The following is a 26,652-nucleotide window of genomic DNA, read 5'->3' as shown; positions in this document are numbered from 1 at the left end:
TTCTAATAAGATGCATGTTTTGATTAATAACTTGTTAATGATATGTAAAATCAGACTTATTGCTGCTTATAAATTCAAGATAAGTGAAAATACTTATCTTTGTTTTAGGATAATTCTCTTGATTTTCAAATGTATCCAAGAAGAAGGGACATCATACAAGGTATTGTGGGAAGTGGATCCCATCGTAAAATTTTACTGGCTCCATTTCTTTCTAATGACAATAAAATGAGGTATGATATATACAAAAGGTCTTCTTATTATGTTACCTAAATGGTTTTTGCTTAACAGATAACTTTTTACTGGACTCCTCTTCCTTATAAATTAATTAAAGCATTCAAAAAATTAAAAGATCTTTCATAATCTGTTTCCTTGCAGCAGTAGTTTTCAAGGAATTCTCCCCTCCCCCCTCTGGCAAACATCATTTGGAAATGAAAGTAAATAAATTTGTGCTTGATATAACACAAATTGAGAGTGACCAATAAGATAATGTTTTTAACAAACGCTATACTGTTAGTTTAAAAAAGATTAACTATTCACTATTAAGAAATCTTAGAATGTAACATTCGCATTTGTATTACTGGACAATACAAATTTTTGTGAATGCAAAATATGTTGTTGAACTTTTCTTCAAGTTTTTTTTTTTTTAAATAACACATTAACTGACTGCTACATTACAGCAATCTAATAGTTTTCTGTATTTGATCCTTTCAGAGTTTGATTTGGATTTATTAGGGGTTTTCTAACGATACTGTCGGTGGTAGCGCACGTTGATTGCAAAGCTCGGATTTTTGACTTGAGCCATTTTAAGATGTGTTTTTTTTTTTGTTGTTGTTTTTTCCCTCGCATCATTTATTACCACCAACAACAAATCCAAATCACCATCAGCAGAATTCAAGATTGGAACTATTATCAAAAAAAAAGAATAGAAGAAATGCAAGAAGATCACCATGATAGGTTTTACAAAGACCAGGTGATGTTCTTTGAAATAATTGAAGATGTTATGTTAATTCAGGCAGTAATAATAAGTGAAAAGAATGATTGGCTATAATATTCAACAATAAATACAATAATAATCTTCTCAAATGATAGCCAATATCATGTAGTGATGCGAATAAACATTAGACTGGGGAATTGGATGCTGAAACTAATTTATGCTTCTGGTCTCACAGAAGTTTCTACTAAGGAAGGAGTGAAGGGATTTTTATTTTTTATTTATTTATTTATTTATTTTTTTTTTGAGGCAATAGAGAAGACACCTGACCAAAAAAACGGTAAAAACAGCAGAGTAGGAAATGAGTAATAGGCAAATAGAAAAATGTTAGGAAAATTTGGGGAAAAAGAGCAATGATAATAAAGTACCTGCTAGATTTCTGTTTAGAACATATACTAGTCATTACTAACATCACATTCCAACATAACAATGTATGCAAATTCACCTGGAGAAAGGACTCAAGAAATAAGAAAAGACTCTAAATCTTTTTCTTTGGTTCAAGACAAGAATGTGCAGTGGATTGAAATAAGAAGCTAGCACCATTTAGTTTTGATCAGGAAAAACGTGTATCACATTAAAAAGAAAAATTTGTAAGAAACTTTTAAAAAAGAAAGTGGAGCAGCATTCATCAGACGTGAACTATAGACTCCTCAAGTATACATATATTGAAAAAAAAATGAGACTTTGAAAACAATAATCAAACATATATATCACCAAAGGTCTTATCAAATGACTTTATTATCATCATCAATTTTGATATGAATCCCTCATGGGAGCATAAAGGCTACTGTGATAATGATATATTATTAAATTTAGGTTTATTAAATTATAGGAGATTAGTAATCTCCTATCAATAATATTCATCCAAATTCGTCTGTCACTTGTCAGCATTCCAATATTGTCATATCTAACATTTTGGTCTTCTAGTGCATTTCTGACTGAATCTTTCCACCTATTATCAGTACTTCCTCTGAGTATTTTTTTCCTGGCATCAAAGACCTGATTTGCTAACCTTTCCTCTCCCATTCTGTTAAAATGATCATACCACCTTCGATTAGCCCTGCTCGCACATCTTGGATGCTAACCATATTACTTTCCTTCCTAATGTCTTCGTCTTTAATATGATTCTACCATTGATACCATCTGTTCAGGAAGCCTGAACAGAAGGTATCAATGGCAGAACCTTTTCTCAGAATTCTCAAATCTGCAGTTTCTGTTGTTTGATCAAATCCTTATTTTCCAATCCAGCTATCAGATCCATAACTTAAAACAAATTTGTTAAACAAATTTATTCATCTGACTCCCTGCCATATGAGTTTTGCTTGTTCTGTTATCTGTTTCCAAATTTAATTTGCTATCTTCAGTAAAAACTGTACCTAAATAGTTGAAATGTACTTGTTCATTAGGTTCTCCAGCTGTAGTTGTCCATGTTCCTGAATATGTTTAATATATCTAATTCTAATATCAGGTGTAATGCCACTTTCTTTTGTAATGTGATCATATAGATGATGAATAAGAGCAGAAATATTGTGCGTCTTTGTCTTACACCTGATTACATCAAACCATTTTCTTTTACTCCTTAAGTTCTAACTGCTCACTAACAACTTAAATATATACTACACATAGACGAACTTTCTGGTTCTTTGCCAAAATCAGTGGTTTCCGTATTGACATGCGACTGCCAATACTGATTCTCTTCAATTCCCTGCTCATAGTTTGGTGAGATATGAGTCAGGAACAGCCTTCATTAAATGCTTCATTCAATTGCTGCACACAGGAAGTTATGTTTGTTTGTACAAGCCTTCTCAGACAACAGCGATCTCATTTCTGACAGACTATATTAGGACTGGAGTTACACCTCTTAGTCAAGCAATGTGCGTTATTTTTCCACTGATTAAATATCTGGGATATCTCACCTTTTGAGAAACCAGTCAGCTCTGCTGTTTTTAAAATCGTGGCTCCATCCAGGCGAGCACCCACTATAAGCCCTTTATTGAACTCCTTTAGATCCTTTGTTTTTCCCATTGTGATCAACACTATTGATAATTACTGACCAGCAACATTCTTAAATAGTTGCCTAGAATGTGGAGATGCACGTGACCAAGTATTTTGCATATATGCTGCATAAGTGGCATTTGCGTGCATCTGCATAAAGGTTTCTAATTCACTGGCCAGTATGTGTACGTATTGCTCTGTATAATGTTCTATTTATCATATAATTGTAGAATTTTGACAAGCCAAGAGAAGAGCTTGAAATGCCTTTTCCAGATCTATTAAACTTAAGTATATTCCCATGATGTCTCAACTATTTCTCGTAAAATGAATATCTCATCTTTACGATGTCTACTTGGCTTCAAACCAGCTTCGTTTTTCTCAAAATTTCAACTCCACAATTTTTTTTTAATCATCATCATCAAATTCCTGACTTGTACCCTCAAGGGATGTACAGGATATGATAGTACTACATGAAAAATTAAATAATTACTAACTTCCTATCTACAATTTTTCCCCAAATCAGTCTGTTACTTGTCAAGACTCCAACATTATCAGATCTTATATTTCTATCGTCTAAGGCACTTTGTACCATATCAATCCACCTATATCTTGGCCTTCCTCTGAGTCGTTTTCCTGCCAACCTGGCAGAGAACACTAGTTTTGCTAATCTTTCCTCACCCATTCTGTTTAAGTGACCATACCACCTGAGATTAGCTCTGCTAACGCATTCCTGGATGCTCACAATGTCAAGTTCTTTCCTAATATTGTTGTTTTTAATATGATATTACCATTGATGCCATCTGTTCACACCTCTAATCTTTCTCAGGACTCTCATATCTGCAGTCTCTAGTCTTTGGTCAAGTGTTTTACTCCTGACCCAGCTCTCAGATCCACAAGTTAAAATTGGTTTGAACACTGTCTTGTATACAGCTAATTTATTGTTTTGGCTAATTTCTCTCTTATTCCATATGAATTTATTCATCTGACTTCCTACCATACCAGCTTTGTTGATTCTTTTGTCTATTTCCATATTTAATTTACCATCTTCACTAAAAATCGTGCCTAAGTAGCTGAAATGTTTTACTTGTTCCACAGGTTCTCCATTCACAAGACCGTTGAAATTTTCAACGATTCTAAATATTTTCATTGTCTTTGTCTTTTTATTGCTGACCTTCATGCCATATCTATTACAACAATTATTCAGTTTAGTCAGAGAATCTTGCAAACTTGTAGCAGTTATTTAGAAGTATAACATCGTCTGCATAAAGCAAAGAGCTGACATTAACATGTCCAATTCTGCTATCATGTTTAATACCACTTTCCTTCATAATGTGATCCATATAGATAATGAATAACAGAGGGGATAATGTACATCCTTGTCTCACACCAGATTTAACAGTAAACCATCTTCCAGTACTTCCTTCAATTCTAACTGCTGACTTGCAACTGAAATAAAGACTAAGTATTGTTTGATATAATGCTCCAACGACACCATATAACTGTAATGTATTGAATAATCTCTCTCTTGGCACCTTGTCATATGCCTTTTCCAGATCGACAAAACTTAAATACAGATCTTTGTTATATTCCCTTGCTTTCTCAACTATTTGTTGCAATGTGAAGATCTGATCCTGACAGCCTCTGTTTGGCCTGAATCCAGCTTGTTCTTCACCAAGCTTTTCTTCCACAATTCTTCTCAACTGTTTCTCAAGTATACTTGCATAGATCTTGCCAGGAACACGCAGTAGGGAAATACCTCTGTAATTCTCACATTCTTTTTTATTTCCCTTTTTATATATGGGTACTATGAGAGCTCTACTCCAATCATTAGGAATTTGACCCTCTGTCCAGGCCTTCTGAACTATGCAGTTCAGCCACTGTAAGACTTTTGTACCACCATACTTCAGCATCTCTGGTCGAATATCATCTACTCCTGCTGCCTTTTCACATTTCAAGCCATGCAAATCACTGATCATAGCTTTGCTGACGATGTTGTACTTATTGATACAGAACCAACAAATGCACAAAAACATCTGTCTACTAGAGACTGATTGACTGCTTTTCAGTTGTTTCCCACCGTAGGTGACTTTGTAGGCTTTGCCCACAAAATATTCCTGGTAAGATTTTTTACAGGGTAATTCACCATTGGTTTCCCCAACCTCCTATTTTATCCGTTCTCAGGACTGGCACATATTCATGACTGCAATCCATATGCGTTCACAGGGTCGGTTTGCCTGTTCTTTGGGACAAAAAACCTGAGTTTCCAGGTGAAAAAACTCCCTACCTCCGTATGAGACTGGCTAACTCACCTTTAGTCAAAAGAGACCAGATAAAGTTCCTCATCACTGATGGGAATCTAACCCAGGTCGTACCAACCAAAGGGCTTTGTCTATACTGACTAAGCTATGGAGACTCTGTCTATTAGAGGCACAGGCTAAATTATTGGTCTGCAGATCAACATCCAAAAGTCCAACGTATTCTCAATAGGTTATGAAAACTTTATGCTTCATATCAACATAGACCCTTAGAAAGAGTAAAGGATTTTCCATACCTTGGATTGTACATCAGCAATGCAAATGATATTAGTAAACATAAACAGCTGGCTCTAGTCATCCATAACAAACTCCACCCCATCTGGAAATCATCATTAATATCATTAAAGACAAAATTGAGACTATACCATGCAACCAGTAGATCCATCTTCTTGTATGGTTCTCAAACCTGGATAATAAGTACCAAAAAAAAAACTACATATCTAATTAACTCCTTTGGAACTAAATGTCTCAGACTGATCCTTGGATACACTTAGATGGATTGTTTCACTAACTCTGGCTAAGAAAGAACCACTTGTCAATATAGTCAAAAAACTACAACTCAGATGGCTTGGGCATCGACTCAGATATCCTGAAATCTGACCCTTTTTGGAATTTCTCATTCTGTACAAACCAGAAGATGGCAATTCATAATGAAATCTTCCCATAACCTTTGTTTAGCTACTTTTACACATAACTTCACTTTCATTTCTCTGTATTTTTCCTCTATATTCTTTTAGGGCATCTACCAACTTCTTTGCTAGGAATTACTGTATGTTTTCTTCTCTTCGCTTCTTTAATGTCTTGTGTCCAACCTGGTGTTTTTACTTTTTTGTCATTGCAGACTTCACCAAATGCCACCCTAGGTGAATCAATGTTTACTTTAAGATTTGGTTCTTGTTTACGACTTGTTTCATTTTTTCTTGAATGTTTGTATAGTTGAGTCTATAATTTACCTGCAATAGCTGCTCAACTTTACTTTTTAAACGTTTCTTACATTTCATTCTTTTCAATGTGATATTCCTTTTTATACTACTTAAAACTAAGTAATGGTCACTTCTAGTAGCAAATCCTGTTGTATCCTGAACCAGCCTGACTATCTTCATTCAAAAAATTCACCACTTCTTCCTTAGGAGAAGAATTTTCTGTAGGACCATAGCCATAAATTAATTTCATTGTCCATTTCTCCATTTTTAAGTTTGTCCACATAACTCTACTTGACTCCAAATAACTCTTCCAAACATTTTCATGTTTGTTGAATGCTATTGCTGCTTCTTCCTTTCCTTGATTATGACCCAATTATAAATTTTATACTTATTATTTGATAAGATCTTACTTGTTTTTGTCTTCTTTGTCTCAGTAATTCCAATTATCTGATGTTGAGTTGGAGTTTGTTTGAATAGTTGACTTTTCACTGTTTGCTCTCATTCCCTGATGAAAACTGCAGGGACCTTATTTAACTGGGTGACACCCCAGCCTGCATGAAAAGTCATTGTGTGTGTGTGTGTGTGTGTGTATCTAGTTTCTGCGAATAGATAGCACAGTTTGTCAGCCAAGTCTGAAATTGCAAGCCCATCCTTGTTCATTTAGTACCCGGTGGATTCCAACTAATGGGACACACCACATGAGGGTAAGGATTGGACATTAGGACTGATCCTTGAGCACCCTTATGTGTTTTTTCCTTTTTTTTTTTTTCCCTTGAATAGTTCACTTTCAGTAGCCAACTACAAGCATATCGGATATATCATTAATTTAAAAAAAGATGTTTGGGCAAGTAAATTTTTTGTGTGGTGAGTAGGATTTTGCATAATTTGTAGATCCCTGTATATATTATATATATATATATATATATATATTTTTAAAACCCAACTTTCTCTGATAACATTTATCTCTTTCATTTTAAAGCTAATTTATTTATTTATTTCATATCCAAACACAAGTAGTATAGTAGTAAGTAATTGGTACAACATTATTTATGACGAATTAGGATACATTACAAATGAAAACAGCTTAAACTTAATATGTAAATTATACAGGAAATAATATGTAAAATATGAAGGAAGAAGAAATTATATATAAATTATATACAATAAATATGGTCGTATGTTCCTCCAGTATCGTATGCAATCAACTGTGCTTTCTGTGCAGGATATAAGGTCCTCTTTTGTGTAAGAAGATTGAAGAAGGGGACAAGAAGGAAGGTGTTCCATGGACCAGGTTGCTCTGCACTCACAATTATCTTGTCCAGCTAATTAAAATTTACAGCTAATCCACACTACCTATATCTGCAACACTTAGAAGGTTATTCCATAAATTTTTATCCCTAACAAATGAGCTACTTATATTCTTTCTTCATTGTTTTTATATGCCCTTGAGTAGATCTAGGCTCAGTCATGTGCAATAAATGCCGATTATCTACATTATATATATATATGTTTGTGAACTGATTTATAAACTTTAGTTAAATATTGCTTCCTTCATCTGTTAAGTTCAACAACATTTATTAATTTTGCTAGTTTATTATTGGCTATCAAGTAGTCAATTATTGATTTCTATTTGCTCAAGTAAATTTATGAGCTTCTTTATGTCTACAAAACTAGTTATTATATGATGCAAATTCTGTTAATTTTTTTCCATTTGCATCAAGGCAATCTTCTCTGCATTTACCTGTCACAGATGGTATTGATTCATTACCAATTCTTGCATTTCTCCAAATTGAATTTTAATCCCCATTACACTATCTGTTCTTCCATTCTTTTAAGATCATTCTGAAGAGACTTTAGAAACAAGAATAACAACAAAGACTGAAAAATGTTATAAGTCATTACAAGATATGCTAGATAAAATAAACCCAACTGATTTTATATTAATAGCAGGTGACTTAACTGCAAGAATCGGTAATAAATCAATACCATCTGTGACAGGTAAATGCAGAGAAGATTGCCTTGATGCAAATGGAAAAAAATTAATAGAATTTGCATCATATAATAACTTCAGAATAGTAAACAGTTTTGTAGACATAAAGAAGCTCATAAATTTACTTGGGCAAATAGAAATCAATAATTGACTATTTGATAGCCAATAATAAACTAGCAAAATTAATAAATGATGTAAGAGATTACAATATTGATTCAGATTATTATTTAGTAATCAGAAATATATTAATACCAGCAATCTGCTTAAAGAAAAGAAAATCAAATGGTCATGAACATGGATATAAGGTCTATTACTACAAACAGAAAAACACAAAGAATGAATATCAAGAAAACATAAATAAATAGTTAAGCAGAATGGAAAGAAGAGATAGAAGAATGGAAAAATCTGACACTAATTATACATAAAGTAACAAAGAGAAAAAAAAAAATGGAAAAGAAAGCATCATCATCATCATCATCAAATTCCTGCCATGTACCCTCAAGGGGTGTACAGGATATGACAGTATGACATGAAAAAATTACATCATTACTAACTTCCTATCTACAATTTTCCTCCAAATCAGTCTATTACTTGTCAAGACTCCAACATTATCAGATCTTATATTTCTATCGTCTAAGGCACTTTGTACCGTATCAATCCACCTATATCTTGGTCTTCCTCTGGGTCGTTTTCCTGCCAACCTGGCAGAGAACACTTGTTTTGCTAATCTTTTCTCTCCCATTCTATTTAAGTGACCATACCATCTGAGATTAGCTCTGCTAATGCATTCCTGGATGCTGACAATGTCAAGTTCTTTCCTAATATCCTCATTTTTAATATGATATTGCCATTGATGCCATCTGTTCACGCCTCTAATCTTTCTCAGGACTCTCATATCTGCGGTCTCTAGTCTTCGGTCAAGTGTTTTACTTCTGACCCAGCTCTCAGATCCATAAGTTAAAATTGGTTTGAACACAGTCTTGTATACAGCTAATTTAGTGTTCCGACTAATTTCTTTCTTATTCCATATGAATTTATTCAATTGACTTCCCACGATACCAGCTTTGCTGATTCGGTTGTCTATTTCTATATTTAGTTTACCATCTTCAGTAAAAATTGTGCCTAAGTAGCTGAAATGTTTTACTTGTTCCACAGGTTCTCCATTCACAACACAGTTGACATTTTCAATGATTCTGCCTATTTTCATTGTCTTTGTCTTTTTATTGCTGACCTTCATACCATATCTATTACAACAGCTATTCAATTTAGTCAGAGAATCTTGCAGCCTTGTAGCGGATTTATTTAGAAGTATAACATCATCCGCATAAAGCAAAGAGCTGACATTAACATCTCCAATTTTGATATCAGGTTTAATACCACATTCCTTCATAATGTGATCCATATAGATAATGAATAACAGAGGGGATAATGTACATCCTTGTCTCACACCAGATTTAACATTAAACCATCTTCCTGTACTTCCTTCAATTCTAACTGCTGACTCACAACTCAAATAAAGACTAAGTATTGCTTGATATAATGCCCCATTGACACCATATAACTGCAGCATATTGAATAGCTTCTCTCTTGGCACCTTATCATATGCCTTTTCCAAATCGACAAAACTTAAATACAGATCTTTGTTATATTCCCATGCTTTCTCGACTATTTGTCGTAAAGTGAAGATCTGATCCTGACAGCCTCTATTTGGCCTGAATCCAGCTTGTTCTTCACCAAGCTTTTCTTCCACAATTCTTCTCAACCGTTTCTCAAGTATACTTGCATAGATCTTGCCAGGAACACTCAGTAGGGAAATACCTCTGTAATTCTCACATTCAGTTTTATTTCCCTTTTTATATATGGGTACTATGAGAGCTCTACTCCAATCATCGGGAATTTGTCCCTCTGTCCAGGCTTTCTGAACTATGCAGTGCAGCCACTGTAAGACTCTTATACCACCATACTTCAGCATTTCTGGTCGAATGTCATCTACTCCTGCTGCCTTTCCACATTTCAAGCCTTTGATGGCTTTTTCTACTTCCAGTATGGATATGTATTCCTGACTGCATGCCTGGTCAGTGTTTTTTATCACTGTGCTGTCATCACTGCTTGTTTCATTTAGCAGTTTTTCAAAGTAATTACTCCATACTTCAAGGATATCTTTTTCTCCTGTTTTCATTTCACCTTTACCATCTCTAATTCCTTTTACAGCACTCTTTCCTCCATTCCTAAACTTCTTCAACAATCTCCAGAATATTTTGCCACCTTCTTGATATTTATTTTCTATATTCTTGCCAAAGTCCTCCCATGACTTTTGTTTAGCTAGTTTTACACATTGTTTAGCTTTCTTACATTTGTCTCTGTATTCTGTAAGAGTAAAAGCTGACTTATTTGCCAGGAACTTTTGATATGCTTTCTTCTTTTCCTTCACTGCCTCTTTAACTTCCTGTGTCCACCAGGGAGTTCTGATTTTTTTATCCTTGCACACAACCTCACCACATGCCTCTCTGGCAGAATCAATCAATGTTTCCTTCAGAGTTTGCCACTGAATCTCCAAGGTTTGATTCCTGTTCTCAAACTCTTTCATTTTCTTTTCAATAATATTTCTGTATTTTAGTCTACAGTTCACATCTGAGAGCTGCTCAACTTTTATTCGCTTTAAAACTTTCTTACATGTTATTCTTTTCAATATGAAATTCAATTTTATCCTGCTCAAGACTAAATAGTGATCACTTCCAATTTCAAATCCTCTGTACACTCTGGTGTCCTGCACCAGGGAGAAAACATCACTATCAACAATAACATAGTCAATGAGACTTTTCTTATTCCTAGCCTCTTCTCTCCATGTGAATTTGTGTACATTTTTATGTTGGAACATGGTGTTAGTAATAACCAGTCCATGTCCTGAGCAGAAATCCAACAGATATTTGCCATTATTATTAGCTTTGCTCTTTTCTCCAAATTTTCCCAAAATATTTTTGTATGTCTCACAATCATTTCCTACTCTACTATTTAGATCCCCAACAAGGACCAACTTTTCCTTTTTCATTGTGTCAGTTGCTTTTTCTAAAGCATCAAAAAATTCCTCCACTTCTACCTTAGTAGAACCTTCTGTGGGACCATAGGCACAAATAAGTCTCATTGTCCAGTTCCCCATTCTCATATTTGCCCACATTACTCTACTTGAGACTGACTGCCATTCAAGAAGATTAGCCTCGTATTTTGTGTTGAATACTATGGCTACTCCTTCTTTTCCTTGATTGTCATTGCCTGAATATAACATTTTGTATTTATTGCACAGAAAGATCTCACCAGTTTTGGTCTTTTTTGTTTCAGTCACCCCTATTATGTCGATCTGGTACTTATCTAATTCCTCAGCTAGCTCCATTTCTTTGCCATTCAGGCTTCTTACGTTGATAGTACCGATCTTTAACTCTGGTGATGTTGAGTTGGGGTTTGTTTTCAGATTTGTTCCAGTAGCTGACTTTTCGCTGTTCGCCCTGGTTCCCTGGCGAAAACAACGGGGGCCTTGTTTAACCGGGCGACGCCCCAGCCGGCATGAAATTTTGTCATGTTGTACCATCATTTTTTATTTTGGTTTAACCAATAAGAATACAATTTGGTCGGCTAAATCCCAAATTGCCAGCCCATCCTCGTTCGTTCAGTATCAAAGTAGATACCCAACAGGGTGCACCACGAGAAGGTGAGGATTGGACATTAGGTCAGAAGCCCTGGTCGGTTCTCCGCATTCCTTTAAAGGCTATGTGGAGGTCTCCTCTCAGTTATACAGCTTTGACCCTTAAGCACCCCGGAAAAGAAAGCAATGACTCTAAATATAGAATGACAATCAAGAATAAAATTGAAGATAAAAAAAAAAAAAAAAACTTCATACATTAAATGGCTTACCACTAAGAAGACTGGAAGGTGAAATAAAATATTTAAAATATTATACGAGGGTGGTCTGAAAAGTTCTTGTCCTCGACCATAGATGGCATCACTATTGTCAAGGTTTTTTTTCTAAGTTGGTACATCTGTCATAAGCATCCATGTGAAATTGCAAATCATTATATCAAGTAGTTTGTTTTATACAGCTGTCTGAAGCAAAAGTGTTGTCTGTATCCCTTTGAAATGGATAAAATTGAGTATTGTGCAGTTATAAATTTCTTTGTAAAAGAAAGTTTAACGCCAAAAGAAATTCATTCGAAGTTCATAAAAGTTTATGGGCACTCTTCTCCTTCATTTTCGACAATTAAGAAATGGGCTGCCGAGTTTAAGCATGGCCATACTAGCCTCGAAGATGATCCACGTGAAGAAAGTCCAAAAAGTGTAACAACACCAGAAACTGAGACCATAGGCATTTCATAAAAACGTGTAGGATATATTTTGCATGAAGAATTGCAAATGAAAAAGCTTTGGGCAAGATGGGTGCTGCGCTTGCTCACAGCAGATCAAAAATGCACTCGCATGAAAATCTCTTAACAGTGCTTGGAGCGTTTTAACAAGAATAAAACTGATTTTGTGCGTCGATTTATTACTATGGATGAGACTTGGATTCACCATTACACACCAGAATCCAAACAGCAGTCAAAACAGTGGACAGAAGCCGGTTGTTCAGTGCCAAAGAAGACAAAGTCAGTTCCATCAGCAGGAAAAGTCATGGCATCGGTGTTTTGGGATGCTGAAGGCATTTTGTTTATTAATTATCTTGAAAAGGGTAAAACAATAACTGGGGAAAATTATTTCGATCTTTTAACCAGACTAGATGAAAATTTTCATGAGAAAAGACCCAGTTTGCACAATTAAAAAATCATCTTTCATTCGAACAATGCACCTGCCCACAAAGATGTTTTGGCAATGGGAAAATTAAGGGATCTGCACTATGAATTGTTGGAACATCCACCCTGTTCCCCAGATTTGGCTCCATCTGACTTCTATCTCTTCCCAAAACTAAAACTCTTCCTCGCTGGTCAGCGTTTTTCTTCGAATCAAGAGGTGATTGCAGTTATATAGGGGTATTTTGCAGATCTTACTGAGAACTACTACATGGAAAGGATAATGGCACTGCAGCATCGCTGGAATTAATATATTAGTCTTAAGGGAGATTACGTTGAAAAATATAAATAATTTTGAAATTATAAATTTGTTTTTTCATTGTTAGGCCGAGAACTTTTCAGACCACCCTCGCATATTTAATAGATATTTATAAGACATAAAAGATAAATATATTTAACGGAATGTCTAAAAGATGAAAAGAACAGTAGCAAAAAGAGACACAGCAACTTCAGAGAAGCAATTCAGATAATTATATTAGTAAATTAGAAAAAGGAATATATTATAAACTGCCACCCAAACTTTGGTGGTCGGGGGGGGGGGGGGGGGGACAACAGAAAGAAATAAATCAGAATTTTTATTTAAAAGATGTTTTAGTTAATGTAACTGATTATCGTTTGCCAAATCAAAAGAAAGAAATGAAAATCACTAGGAGAAGATAAAATCCGAATAGACCTCATGAAATATGCAGGATATAAATTTATCTTATTCCCAAAGTTGACAACTATTGCACTGCATAGCTAGACTGCTTGCTTTAATTCTTCGATTACTATGCAGCTCTTACAGATATGTAACATATATTCTCCTCTTGCTCGCTACTTTCATCATGCTTGACATATTCATTACACCTGTTATTTGAAAATTATTGCATTGGACTCTTCTCTCCTGTCCCGATCTCTGTTTCTTTAGAGCAACCTCTCATGCATTTTCTTTGTAAAAAATAGTTGAGAACAAAATTTTTATTCTAAACTATTTTATTTAACTATTAGCACTGTTAAACATTTAGAACAATAACATCTAACAATTCAGAATAATAAAAAAAATTGCTATTGATGATCAGGGAACTCTACAAACACCAGCTTACACATACATGTGCATAAAGTAAAAAATCTGGTTATGACAAACCCATCGTTTTTTCTTAAGCTTCTTATATGGGGTGATAGGACTTTTCATCCTGAAAAACAGGCCAGCCAGAGAAACACACATACAATTAACAGACTTAATTCACTTTTTGGAGGTTTATGTAGACTAGATCAAATGACGATAGATTGGTTTATAATCAGAGAAACTGCTATCTAGAAAAAATAATTAAAGACAAAATTAAGGAGATATTAATGGTACAAAAAATATTATATATGAACTAATGAAGAATAGAAGAATAAATGGGGATAGAAATCTTGTAACTACTAGAAGAGAGAGATTAGGATAATGTAGCAGTGTTATTTTAGAGATTTGTTAAAGATGAAAGCCACAGTAAGGAAATAAATCTGTCAGAGCTTGAAGCATTAAGGAAGATGAAGAATGGAAAATCTCCTGGGATAGGTGACTTGCCTATTGAACTGATTAGAGCTTCTAGGAGTTCCGGATCGAAATGATTATTTTGCATCTTTAGACTGACCTGGAGAAAGAAGGTGATAACTGATTGGAATAAGAGGATTATTATTCCAATATATAAAGGAGGTTCAAGAAGTTCTACTAACTATAGAGGAATAACATTACTGTGTTACTGTGCAAAGATTTATAAAAGAAAGAATAATGGTAACAAGAATAAGAGATAAAATAGAGGAAGGTCTAAGAGAAGAGCAGCTTGATTTTATAAAAAGGACAGTGAAATGTTGATCTGATTTTTGCTGTAAGAGACACTGGGAATGTGGAAAAAGCCCATTAATGGCATTTCTTCATTTGGAGAAAGCCTCTAATTGGGTTCACCGGGAAAAACTGCGAGATAGTTTGGGAAAGTTAGGCATAGAAAAGGAAGACATAGTCATGATAAAGAATATGTATGTTAAGTCTGAGAGCTATGTGAAGATTTGGTAATTCAGGGTGTTTATCAGTGTTGGCTTGTCAATAAGGACTGCATTGAATACAGCTCCAGTCCGTTGAGTATACTAGCCAGTACTACTCGCTAGTATACTCAACGGACTGGAGCTGTATTCAATGCAGCCATTATGGATGAACCGCCACTGGTGTTTACACTTTAAAATGGACTTATCTCCATTGCTGTTTGTTGCAGTGATGAATAGTATCCTAGATACATTTAATGACTAGAAAGGAGAAACAGCTTGTTTGCAGATGATATTGTGATTTTGGCACATTCAAAAGAAGAGCTACAGAAGAAACTGGACAGATAAAACAGGGTGACACAGAACTATGGGTTATATATTAGTGGCAGGGAGCATGATTTTAAATTGTAGTGGAAATGTAAACATTAATACCATTAAACTCAATGGGCAAAATTTGAAGAGTAGTAAATATTTTAAATATCTGGGAAGGAAATTTTCACTGAGCCAAACCTTTTATAACAGTGTAAGTAGTCTATTTTGGGACAGTGAAGTCCCACTGAAGTGCAAAGTTTTGATTAACAGAGTTACTTTTTTGCCCATTTTGATTTTATCTAGCTGCATGGAGTCTAACAAAAAGAGACATGAATGGAATACACTTGAAGTGAAATGGACATATAATGAGAATGAATTTAGAAAGAATACCAAGAGGAATGAATGAAATGAAATTTGAGAGGAAGAGACTAAAAGCAAGACCATGGAAAATGTGGAGAGATCAGATAAGAAAGAATCTAGAAAAAAGAAACCTGAACTGATACAGTGTTCATGAAGGAAAAATTTGGGAGAATAGAAAGAAATGGAGAGATTTGATCTGCCTGACCTTTCAGTTTCTGTTGGAACAGTTCTTGATAAAGAAGACGCACTAGCCTCATAATCTTAGTTGCTTTGACCATATATGAAAACAACCCAAGCCTCTATTCCACCTTTATTTGTTTCTGTCTTTGCATAAATCTTACATGAAACACTTAGGCACAAAAATTTGTCTAGAATTTGCACACAATGTTTTGTATTTCCATTTTTTTTTTTTTAATAGATGAGTACTATGAGATTTCTACCCCAGTCATCTGGAATTCAACCTGACCAGGCCTTCTGGATTATGCAATGCAGCCACTTTAAAACTTTATATTCCTATGTTTGAGAATATCTGGTTAAATATCATTTACTCTGCTATCTTTTGATATTTACTGACAACTTTTTTCTGCTTCTTTTTTTTTCTTATACTTGTGAGCGATTGCATTCCCCATAAATATTTTCACAGCTTATTTCATTTAATAATTTTTCTAAGTGATTACTCTTGATATCCTAAATAGTCTTCATTTTTGTGATACCTTTGTCTCTGTTATTTCTTTTACAGTACTCTTTCTTGCATATCTATACATTTTAATGGCCTCTAGCACACGCTTTGCATCTTTGATATTTTCTTTTACATTTTTCCCCAGTATCTGTTTAGTTAAATGACTTTTATACATAGCTTTGTTGCATTTTTTTCTATATTATCTAAAGGTACATGATGACTTATTTACTAGGAATTTTTGTTACAGTTTCTTCTTTTCCAGGGCTGCCTCTTTAACTTGAGTCCACTGTGATTTTCTAATTTTTCTATCTTGGTGGACAACTTTTGCCACTGAATTTCTTAGGTATGTTTTTCAGTAATATTTTTATATTTTAGTCTACAGGTTCACCTCTGAAAGCTGCTTGACTTTAATTCTTTTTAATGTGATATTCATTTTTATCCCACTAAAAACTAAATGATAATACTTTCTCTTTGAAATACTTGTATATATATATATAGCACAGTTGTGCTATAGGTTGCAACTGAGTGGGATTGATATGTATATACAAATACTCTTGTATTCCAAAGCAGCCTGAAGATATCTTTTCAGGGCAGGGTCTGGACCTTTCTCCAAATTGTTGCATGAGCAAGGTCTGCTATTATAATAAACATTGTTTTTTTATAAAATCTTCATCCATACTCCTCTCTGTTAACTCAAGATTTTGCATTCAGATTATTTAATTTTTCTGCTATGTTTCTTGTGATGTGAATTCATCATTAAACATGATGAATGATTCAAGAGAAAATTGCAATCCAGTTACAAGAGGAAGGCTGACCATAAGAAGGCAGTTTGTTGAGAATCCCCTGGTGTCCTGAGAATCCTGTCAAATATTTTGGAAATGTTAAGTACAACTGCACAGGTTTCTCCAAATCTTTCCATGGCACATCATGTCCAGGGATGGGTGATGTAGGCCAGGAGATCTTTTTGCAAAATCCACTTTAGTGGTCACTGATTGATTCACATTTGTTGTGGTGTGTGTGTTGTAGACGTTGACTGTCGATGGTAAGCGCATGTTTTTAATTGGCCACATATGGCTATATAGTCTTGCTTCAATGCTATAGAACAGATGCCAGTTAGGGGTGCTTAAGGGTCAAAGCTATATAACTGAGAGGAGATATCCACATAGCCTTCAAAGGAATGCAGAGAACAGGCCAGGGCTTCTGTCTTAATGTTCAATCCTCACATTCTTGTGGTGCATCCTGTTCTACCTTGATATTGAATGGACGAAGATGGGCTGACAATTTGAGATTTATCCAACCAAATTGTATTCTTATTGGCTTAAACCAAAATTTCAAATTATGGTACAACATGACAGAATTTCATGCTGGCTGGAGCGTCGCCTGGTTAAACAAGGCCCATTGTTTTCGCCAGGAAACCAGGGCAAATAGTGAAAAGCCAGCTACTGGAACAAATTCTAAAACTTACTCCAACTCAACATCACCTGAGTTCAAGATCGGTACTATCAACATAACAAGCCTGAATGGCAAAGAAATGGAGCTAGCTGCGGAATTGGTTAAGTACAGATCGACATAATAGGGGTGACTGAAACAAAAAAAGATTAAAACTGGTGATATCTTTCTGAGCAATAAATACAAAATGTTATATTCAGGCAATGACAATCAAGGAAAAGAAGGAGTAGCCATAGTATTCAACACTAAATATGAGGTTAATCTTCTTGAATGGCAGGCAGTCACAAGTAGAGTGATGTAGGCAAATATGAAAATGGGGAATTGGACAATGACATTTATTTGTGCCTATGGTCCCACGGTAGGTTCTACTAAGGTAGAAGTGGAGGAATTTTTTGAAGCTTTAGAGAAAGCAACTGACACAATGAAAAAGGAAAAGTTGATCCTTGTTGGGGATCTAACTAGCAGAGTAGGAAATGATTGTCAGACATACAAAAATATATTGGGAAAATTTGGAGAAAAGAGCAAAGCTAATAATAATGGCAAATACTTGTTGGATTTCTGCTCAGGACATGGACTGGTTATTACTAACACCATGTTCCAACATAAAAATGTGCATAAATTCACATGGAGAGAAGAGGCAAGGAATAGTGATGTTTTCTCACTGGTGCAGGACACCAGAGTGTACAGAGGATTTGAAATTGGAAGTAATCACCATTTAGTCTTGAGCAGGATAAAATTGAATTTCATATTGAAAAGAAGAACATGTAAGAAAGTTTTAATGCAAATAAAAGTTGAGCAGCTCTCAAATGTGAACTGTAAACTAAAATACACAAATATTATTCAAGAAAAAATGAAAGAGTTTGAGAACAGGAACCAAACCTTGGAGATTCAGTGGCAAGCCCTGAAGAAAACCCTGATTGATTCATCTAGAGAGTCATGTGGTGAGGTTGTCTGCAAGGATAGAAAAAGCAGAACTCCATGGTGGACACAGGAAGTTAAAGAGGCAGTGAAGGAAAAGAAGAAAGCATATCAAAAGTTTCTGGCAAATAAGTCAGCTTGTGCTCTTAGAGAATACAGAGACAAATGGAAGAAAGCTAAACACTGTGTGAAATTGGCTAAACAAAAGTCATCGGAAGACTTTTGGCAAGAACGTAGAAAATAAATATCAAGAAGATGGCAAGATATTCTTTAGGTGATGACTTATTGAAGAAGCTCAGAAATGGAGGAAAGATTGCTGTAAAAGGAATTAGAAATGATATGAAAACAGGAGATAAAGATATCCTTGAAAGTATGGAGTAATTATTTCGAAAAATTGCTAAATGAAACAAGCAGTGATGACAGCACAGTGATAAAAAACACTGACCAGGCATGCAGTCAGGAATACATATCCATACTGGAAGTAGAAAAAGCCATCAAAGGCTTGAAATGTGGAAAGGCAGCAGGAGTAGATGATATTCGACCAGAAATGCTGAAGTATGGTGGTATAAGAGTCTTACAGTGGCTGCACTGCATAGTTCAGAAAGCCTGGACAGAGGGACAAATTCCGGATGATTGGAGTAGAGTTCTAATAGTACCCATATATAAAAAGGGAAATAAAACTGAATGTGAGAATTACAGAGATATTTCTCTACTGAGTGTTCCTGGTAAGATATATGCAAGTATACTTGAGAAGGATTGTGGAAGAGAAGCTTGGTGAATAACAAGCTGGATTCAGGCCAAATAGAGGCTGTCAGGATCAGATTTTCACTTTACGACAGACAGTTGAGAAATCTTCGGAATATAAAAAAGTTCTGTATTTAAGTTTTGTAGATCTGGAAAAGGCATATGACAAGGTGCCAAGAGAGAAGCTATTCAAAATGCTACAGTTATATAGTATTAATGGGGCATTATATCAAGCAATACTTAGTCTTTATTTGAGTTGTAAGTCAGCAGTTAGGATTGAAGGAAGTACATTAAGGTGGTTTAATGATAAAGCTGGTGTCAGACAAGGATGTACATTATCCCCCTCTGTTATTCATTATCTATATGGATCACATTATGAAGGAAAGTGATATTAAACTTGTTATCAGAATTGGAGGTGTTAATCTCTGCTTTGCTTTATGTGGATGACGTTATACTTCTAAATAAATCCGCTACAAGTCTGCAAGATTCCCTGACTAAATTGAATAATTTGTAATAGATATGGTATGAAGGTCAGCATTAAAAAGATAGAAACATTGAAAATATCAAGTGCATTGCGAATGGAAAACTTATAGAACAAGTAAAACATTTCAGCTACTTAGGCACGATTTTTAGTGATGATGGTAAATTAAATATATGAATAGACAACAGAATCAGCAAAGCTGGTATGGTATGGTAAGAAGTCAACTGAATAAATTTATATGGAATAAGAGAGAAATTGGCCGAAACACTAAATTAGCTGTATACATGGCAGTGTTTAAACCAATTTTAACTTATGGATCTGAGAGCTGGGTCATGAGTAAAACACCTGACCAAAGACTAAAGACTGCAGATATGAGAGTCCTGAGAAAGATAGGGGCATGAACAGATGGCATCAATGGGAAATCATATTAAAAATGAGGATATTAGGAAAGAATTTGATATTGTCAGCAACCAGGAATGCATTAGCAGAGCTAATCTCAGGTGACTTAAGCAGAATGTGAAGGGAAAGATTAGCAAAACAAGTGTTCTTTTCCAGGTTGGCAGGGAAAAAGATCCGGAGGATGACCAAGATATAGGTGGATTGATACAGTAAAAAGTGTGTTAGAAGACAGAAATGTAAGTCCTGATAATATTGGAGTCTTGGGAGGTAACAGACTGATTTGGAGGAAAATTGTAGATAGGAAGTTAGTAATGATGTAAATTTTTCATGTAGTAGTACTATCATATCCTGTACATACCTTGAGGGTATATATCAGGAATTTGATGATGATAGCATAGAAATGATAAAGAACAAGTTAGTTCAGAGCATATCTCTTGAGCACAACTGTACACAACTTTTTTTTCCCATGGTGACATTAATGTCATCAAGGAAAATGACTTTTGAGTATTGAATTGCAGGAATTGAGCTTCAAAGATAGATGCAGCAGAAGAAGAATGATACATTATGAGGCAAGGAAATCACATAAAATTTTTTTTTAATGTGATTCCCACTTGCCAAAGAGTGTAAACCTGTAGTACATTAGTACCATGAGTGGGCTAAGGATATTTTTTTTATTATTATTGTTTCTTTACAGTTTGCTCTAGAGAATAAACGTAGGACTTTTTTTTTCAAGCCACTTCAGGCCTCCAATAAGCAAGGTGGTTGTCTCACACCAAGCAGTGAAATTCATCTCTCACCTAAAGACAATCATAAAAATCCACGCTCACAGCAAGATTTGAACTCATGACCTGTTGATTGGAGAGCAGATGTGTTAACCACTCGGCCATCATGGTTGGCCTAATTAAGGTGGCCATCTGTTCCATTTTGAATGAGACAGTGCCATTTTTACAATAATTCTCCTAGCATCCCAGACCTGCTTTCAGGATGCCAATATATCCTGGTTTTCAATATCCAATTTCAAAGATGAAATGTTTTAATGCAATATTTATAAAACAGCTCTTGCAGAAATAAAGAGTATTATTATAATCTGATAATGTGTAAATCATATATGGATTTAATTCGATTATAAGAATATCTTGTTTTTTTTCCCCGGAGTTTTGTAACACTTTCATAATAAAAACATTCCTTTCAAGAATATGAAAATTACTGTTAAATTTATTTTGACACAGCCGTGCTCCATTTAGAAAGATGCAGTCTTCTCTTCGACAAATATATTATGGAGCAAGTTAAGAAAAAGTTAAGTGCATACTGACACAGTAAAATTAGTAATAATTATAAAACCTATTTCAAAGAAATTAATCATGAAAATAACATACTCTAATCCAGGGGTCTTCAACCTTTCAGACATTGCGGGCCGCATTAAAAATTTCAATGAAGCCCGCATGCCACTAAGCTATACTGCAGTATTTAGAATTGTAAGATGCTTTCCAGATTCACAAGGATCGCTGTGCATTTGATACTTTACATAAAATCCTATAAAAATAAATAAACTCAGCTTTAAGAGCGTAGGTAGGAGTCAGGTTCATGATAAGTAAATACAATCAATACTTGAAAAACGATAATTTAATGAAGAAAACATTCATTTTTTACAATGTCGGTGGGAAACTTGGCAATGCTTTTCCTTGACCAGCTTGTTGATGTTGGCATCAATGTTGGAAGTTGCTATGCGCAGAGTATTCTTGAAGATGTTGGTCCATAATCTGAATTCTTGTCTTGGACTTCACATGCTTCATCCTGGAGAAGAACTGCTCACATAAGTATGTGCTTCCTAACAAAGCACACATCTTCAAAACATGCTGCGAAGATTAGGGAATGCGTCCTCAGAAATGTTGTCTTTGTAAAATGTAAGCAAAGGCACATTGAATAATTTTTCTCTCAAAGAAGAGTTGTTTTGGAGTTCAAGCAGCGCCATTTGTACTGAACCTGGCATTTTGGCAGCATTGAAAATAAATCTAAAGAAGACTGTTGGTTACGAAAATCACTAAATCTCTCTTCGCAACATGGCTAATTTTGTAGCATATTCATCAAGAGACGAACAGTTGGACTCGGCAAGAAGCTGAAAATGAGTTAAGTCTTTTTTTTGTGAGTTGTGCCTCCCAAAGTTTGAGCTTGGCCACAAAAGCTTTGATGTGATCAAACAGAGTGTGCACCAGTTGATCCTTGGATTGTGCATATTTAGGTCATTTATTTGCAAGATGTCAGTCACAAAGGCAAAGTCTGTCATCCACTTCAGATCATTGAATTCCGCAATCAGCTTCCCCTTCGTTTGCACGAACTGCTGTATTTCGCTCCTTAAGTCAAAGACTCTTTTAAGAACCTTCCCTCTGCTCAACCAATGCACATCGCTGTGATCCGCTTCACACTATTGGGTCAAAAACTCTTGGAATTGATAATGATTCAATCTTCCCTAATAATGTTGACGACAGTCACAATAACTTCTAGTTCTGGTTCTTTCTGTAGCAGCACAACAGACCCTTCATTCTTTTCCAACATAGCAGGGGCACCATCAGTTACCACACCCTTGAGGTTAGTTAAGCTGAGGTCGAAACACTGGAGCATTTTCTTGGTGGCTTCAAGAATATCAGTGCCTTTTGTTGTCTTCCCCTTCATAGGTACGAGCACTAGCAGGTCTTCTATCACAGTGAATTGTTGATCAATGCCGCGGACAAAGATAGCCAGTTGTACTGTATCCTTCACATTTGTGCTCTCATCTAAAGCAAGTGAATATGACGTAAATTGGGATGACCATTTTTTTTTAATGTTCCTTCAATGTCATTGGCAAGTTCTTGGACACGTCGTGCTACAGTTACCCCAGACAAACTTGGTTTTTTATACACTTCCTTATTATTTTGGCACAGAATATCCTCAGCAACGATGAGACACTCTTTCACAAACTCACCGTCCAAGAAGGCTTTTGATTTTTTAGCCATTGTTTCAGCTATTACATAACTTACTTTGACGCAGGCTTCGTTCTTGTCCCTCTGCCTTTTAAATGTACCTTGTTGGCATTTTAAATCAATTTGGAGACGGTTCACCTTGTCCACACAAAGCCGCCCTTGAAGGTGATCGAAATTGGACGCATGCTTTGTCTCATAGTGTCATTTTATATTGTATTCTTTTGATACTGACACTGACTCACGACAAATTAAACACACTGGCTTATTGTCAATCGGCACAAAAAAGTACAAATTGGTCCACTTTTCATTAAAAATCCAACAAGAATCGCTTAATTAACGCATTTTACTCGTAGACGCCATAGTGATGGAAGATGAACCCAAAAAATGATCCAAAATGGCCATGTAACAGTTATTATCCACTGAATATGTCTCACACTAATGAAAAAAAGTCTGGCAACATAAAACCACAATAGGATATAGCTGACATGAATCTGTGTGCGTTTATACACGAATATCACACTGTTCACGACTGACTGACTGGATGAGATCCTCTTGTATTTATATGAAAATAACGAAGTATTGAGAACCTTCGAGATGCATCTGGAAGGCACTAGACAGCGCACTCGAATGAACTGCTTCAGCCATCTACTTGCAACATTAGTACTAGTAGTTAAGTACTGCTTGGTGCCAGTAGGTGGCTAAAGAAGCATGTCTATTTAATATTTATTTTTATAGGATTTTATATAAAGTATCAAATGCACAGCGTTCCTTGTGAATCTGGAAAGCATCTTACAATTCTAAATACTGCAGTATAGCTTAGTGGCTTCATTGAAATTATTTTTTATTTAATTGCATTTTAATGTTAAGTAGTTATTTTTTCAAAATGGCCGGCAGGCTACGGCAAAGAGCTCTACGGGCCACAGGTGGCCCCCGGGCCATGCGTTTGAAGACCCCTGCTCTAATAGAACAATATTTAAAAAAAAAAAAAATCTTTCTTCTGAAAAGTATGTAAGAGACAAGCTGTATCGGCCACAACAAAAAATTCCTAGAAACAGAAACTTGCCCCCCCCCCCCAATATTAATTATAATAATGAATTATTGACATATTAATCTGACTGCAAGACCTCTGCAACATTGTATGTAGACAAAATGCATCATTTCTATTTATATCATGTAATTCTGTCTGTTACTGTTGCCTATGAGAGCATTGTTTTAAATTTACTGTATAGCATATCAAGATGGAGAAAAAAAATTTTTTTTTATTTTTTTTTTTATAGTATACAAGGACAATCATCTGCAATACCTATGCCTACAATGGAATTTGCGTCACTCTGTTTACGAAATGCCTTGACCCTTCTTCCAGAAGAGCCTCCATCTACGCCAGAAACACTCTCAACTCAGCAGAGCACTAGTGGAGAAGATACTTCAGAAGGAAGTCAGTCAGTTGAAAGCAATCCAACTTTGTTAGTTCTACCAGCGAACTCTATCCAGGGAATAGAAATTGCAAGCTTAAAGTATGATTTATTTCTTGCTTTTGATATTAAGAGATTGTTATGATACCAACTAATGTTTTTTGAATTCAGATTTCTTGAAACTTCATTTAGTTTTGAGAAATTTCCAATAGATTTTGGTAAGAGTTAATATAAATTGGAGATGTCAGTATTAATACTGTCTTCTATAATTTTCACAAAAAAGTTTAACGTGAATACAGTTATTCTTGATATGAATATTTTGTGAATTGTTTTATTAATTCTTATGAGATGTTGAAAGTATGTTAAGATTATTACATTTATATTAATTAGGATTTGGATACTTAATCTCTTCAGCAAGTTAGTCATGTTTGTATGGAGATGGTAGGATTTTACCTCCCAGAAACTGAGATTTTTCATCCTGTCCAGCAGCAAACTTCCTCATAGCCTTAGTTCCTTGAGCCTTAATTCAAAACAGCATAATAACAATATGTCATTTAATGTAAAGTTAGGATACTGGTAAATCATCCTCTGCATGCATCATCATTTGTGATGCTGACTTGTGTCTGCCTTGAAATTTGGACTGTTGTTTGGAGAAATGAGCTACAGAATGTAATAGTTTCAAGTCGTGTATAGTGTACCGTGAGACTGCATACAGCTCTATGTCTGCAACAGGATATCTGTATCCTGCTGCAGATGTGGAAAAGGAACAACAAAACCTCATTGTTTCTTTTCCAAAATTTACCTTTTATTTTATTCATTCTTATGTAAAGCTCTTAAATCTGCACAGAAACTAAACCAGATTTTAAAATTCAAATTTAAAATACAAAAACAGATGATTTAATGTGTTTGTGACTCTACAGTAGTGCTGCATGAGTTTATCATTAACATATCAGTGTAATCTCTCAATTTTCAGGATTGTTGGTTTTATTCTAGATGATACTGAACTTGAAATGATATAGACAATGCAAAACAAAATATGCAATGAACTTCCCTTTGTCGTCATCCTAATTTTCTGATATGTATCCTCTGTGTATAGGGATATACAGAATATGAGGATAATATTTCAAGTTTACATTGTTCTTACCTGCTTACAAACAGTATTTTTCCAGTTACTGTTAAAAAATAACAGTCTCCAATATTTTCAGATCATGCTTAAAGAGAATAAAAGTTGAGCAGCTCTCAGATGTGAACTGTAGACAAAAATACAAATATTATTCATGAAAAAAATAAAAGAGTTTGAGAGCAGGAACTAAACTTTAGATATTCAGTGGCAAACCCAGAAGAAAACAGTGATTGATTCAGCAAGAGAGGCATGTGGTGAAGTTGAGTGCAAGGATAAAAAAAATCAAAACACCATGGTGGACACGGGAAGTTAAAGAGGCAGTGAAGGAAAAGAAGAAAGCATATAAATGTTCCTGACAAATAAGTCAGCTTGTGCTCTTAGAGAATACAGAGACAAATGTAAGAAAGCTAAACACTGGGTAAAACTGACAAAAAAAAAAGTCATGGGAGGACTTTTTCAAGAACATAGAAAATAAATATCAAGAAGGTAGCAAGATATTCTGGAAGTTGTTGAAGAAACACAGAAATGGAGTAAAGATTGCTGTAAAACGAATTAGAGATGATAAAGGTAACTTGAAAACAAGAGAAAAGGATATCCTTGAAGTATGGAGTAATTACTTTGAAAAACTGCTAAATGAAACAAGCCGTGATGATAGCACAGTGGTAAAAAAACACTCAACAGGCATACAGTCAGGAATACATATCCATACTTGAAGTAGAAAAAGCCATCAAAAGCCTGAAATGTGGAAAATACAGCAGGAATAGGTGATAT

At 35.0% G+C, this 26,652-nt stretch overlaps 1 protein-coding gene across 4 annotated transcripts in view; it reads left to right on the top strand.

Moving 5' to 3' along the window:
• Not10 (CCR4-NOT transcription complex subunit 10) overlaps window positions 1-26,652 on the top strand; it is a 155,091-nt gene that overhangs the window by 76,469 nt on the left and 51,970 nt on the right. For all 4 annotated transcript variants that reach the window (XM_090407829.1, XM_090407830.1, XM_090407827.1 and 1 more), the window contains exons 9-10: window positions 109-230; window positions 24,624-24,860. In XM_090407829.1, the coding sequence (XP_090263955.1) occupies window positions 109-230; window positions 24,624-24,860 (359 nt within the window). The remainder of the gene's footprint in view (window positions 1-108; window positions 231-24,623; window positions 24,861-26,652) is intronic.

The sequence above is a fragment of the Typopeltis vanoorti genome, chromosome 18 (genome assembly GCF_054136105.1).
Source record: "Typopeltis vanoorti isolate ZY-2024b chromosome 18, IOZ_Tvanoo_1.0, whole genome shotgun sequence".
NCBI lineage: Eukaryota > Metazoa > Arthropoda > Arachnida > Uropygi > Thelyphonidae > Typopeltis > Typopeltis vanoorti.
The sequence above is the reverse complement of the archived record's forward strand: the minus strand, read 5'-3'. Positions and strand labels throughout refer to the sequence as shown.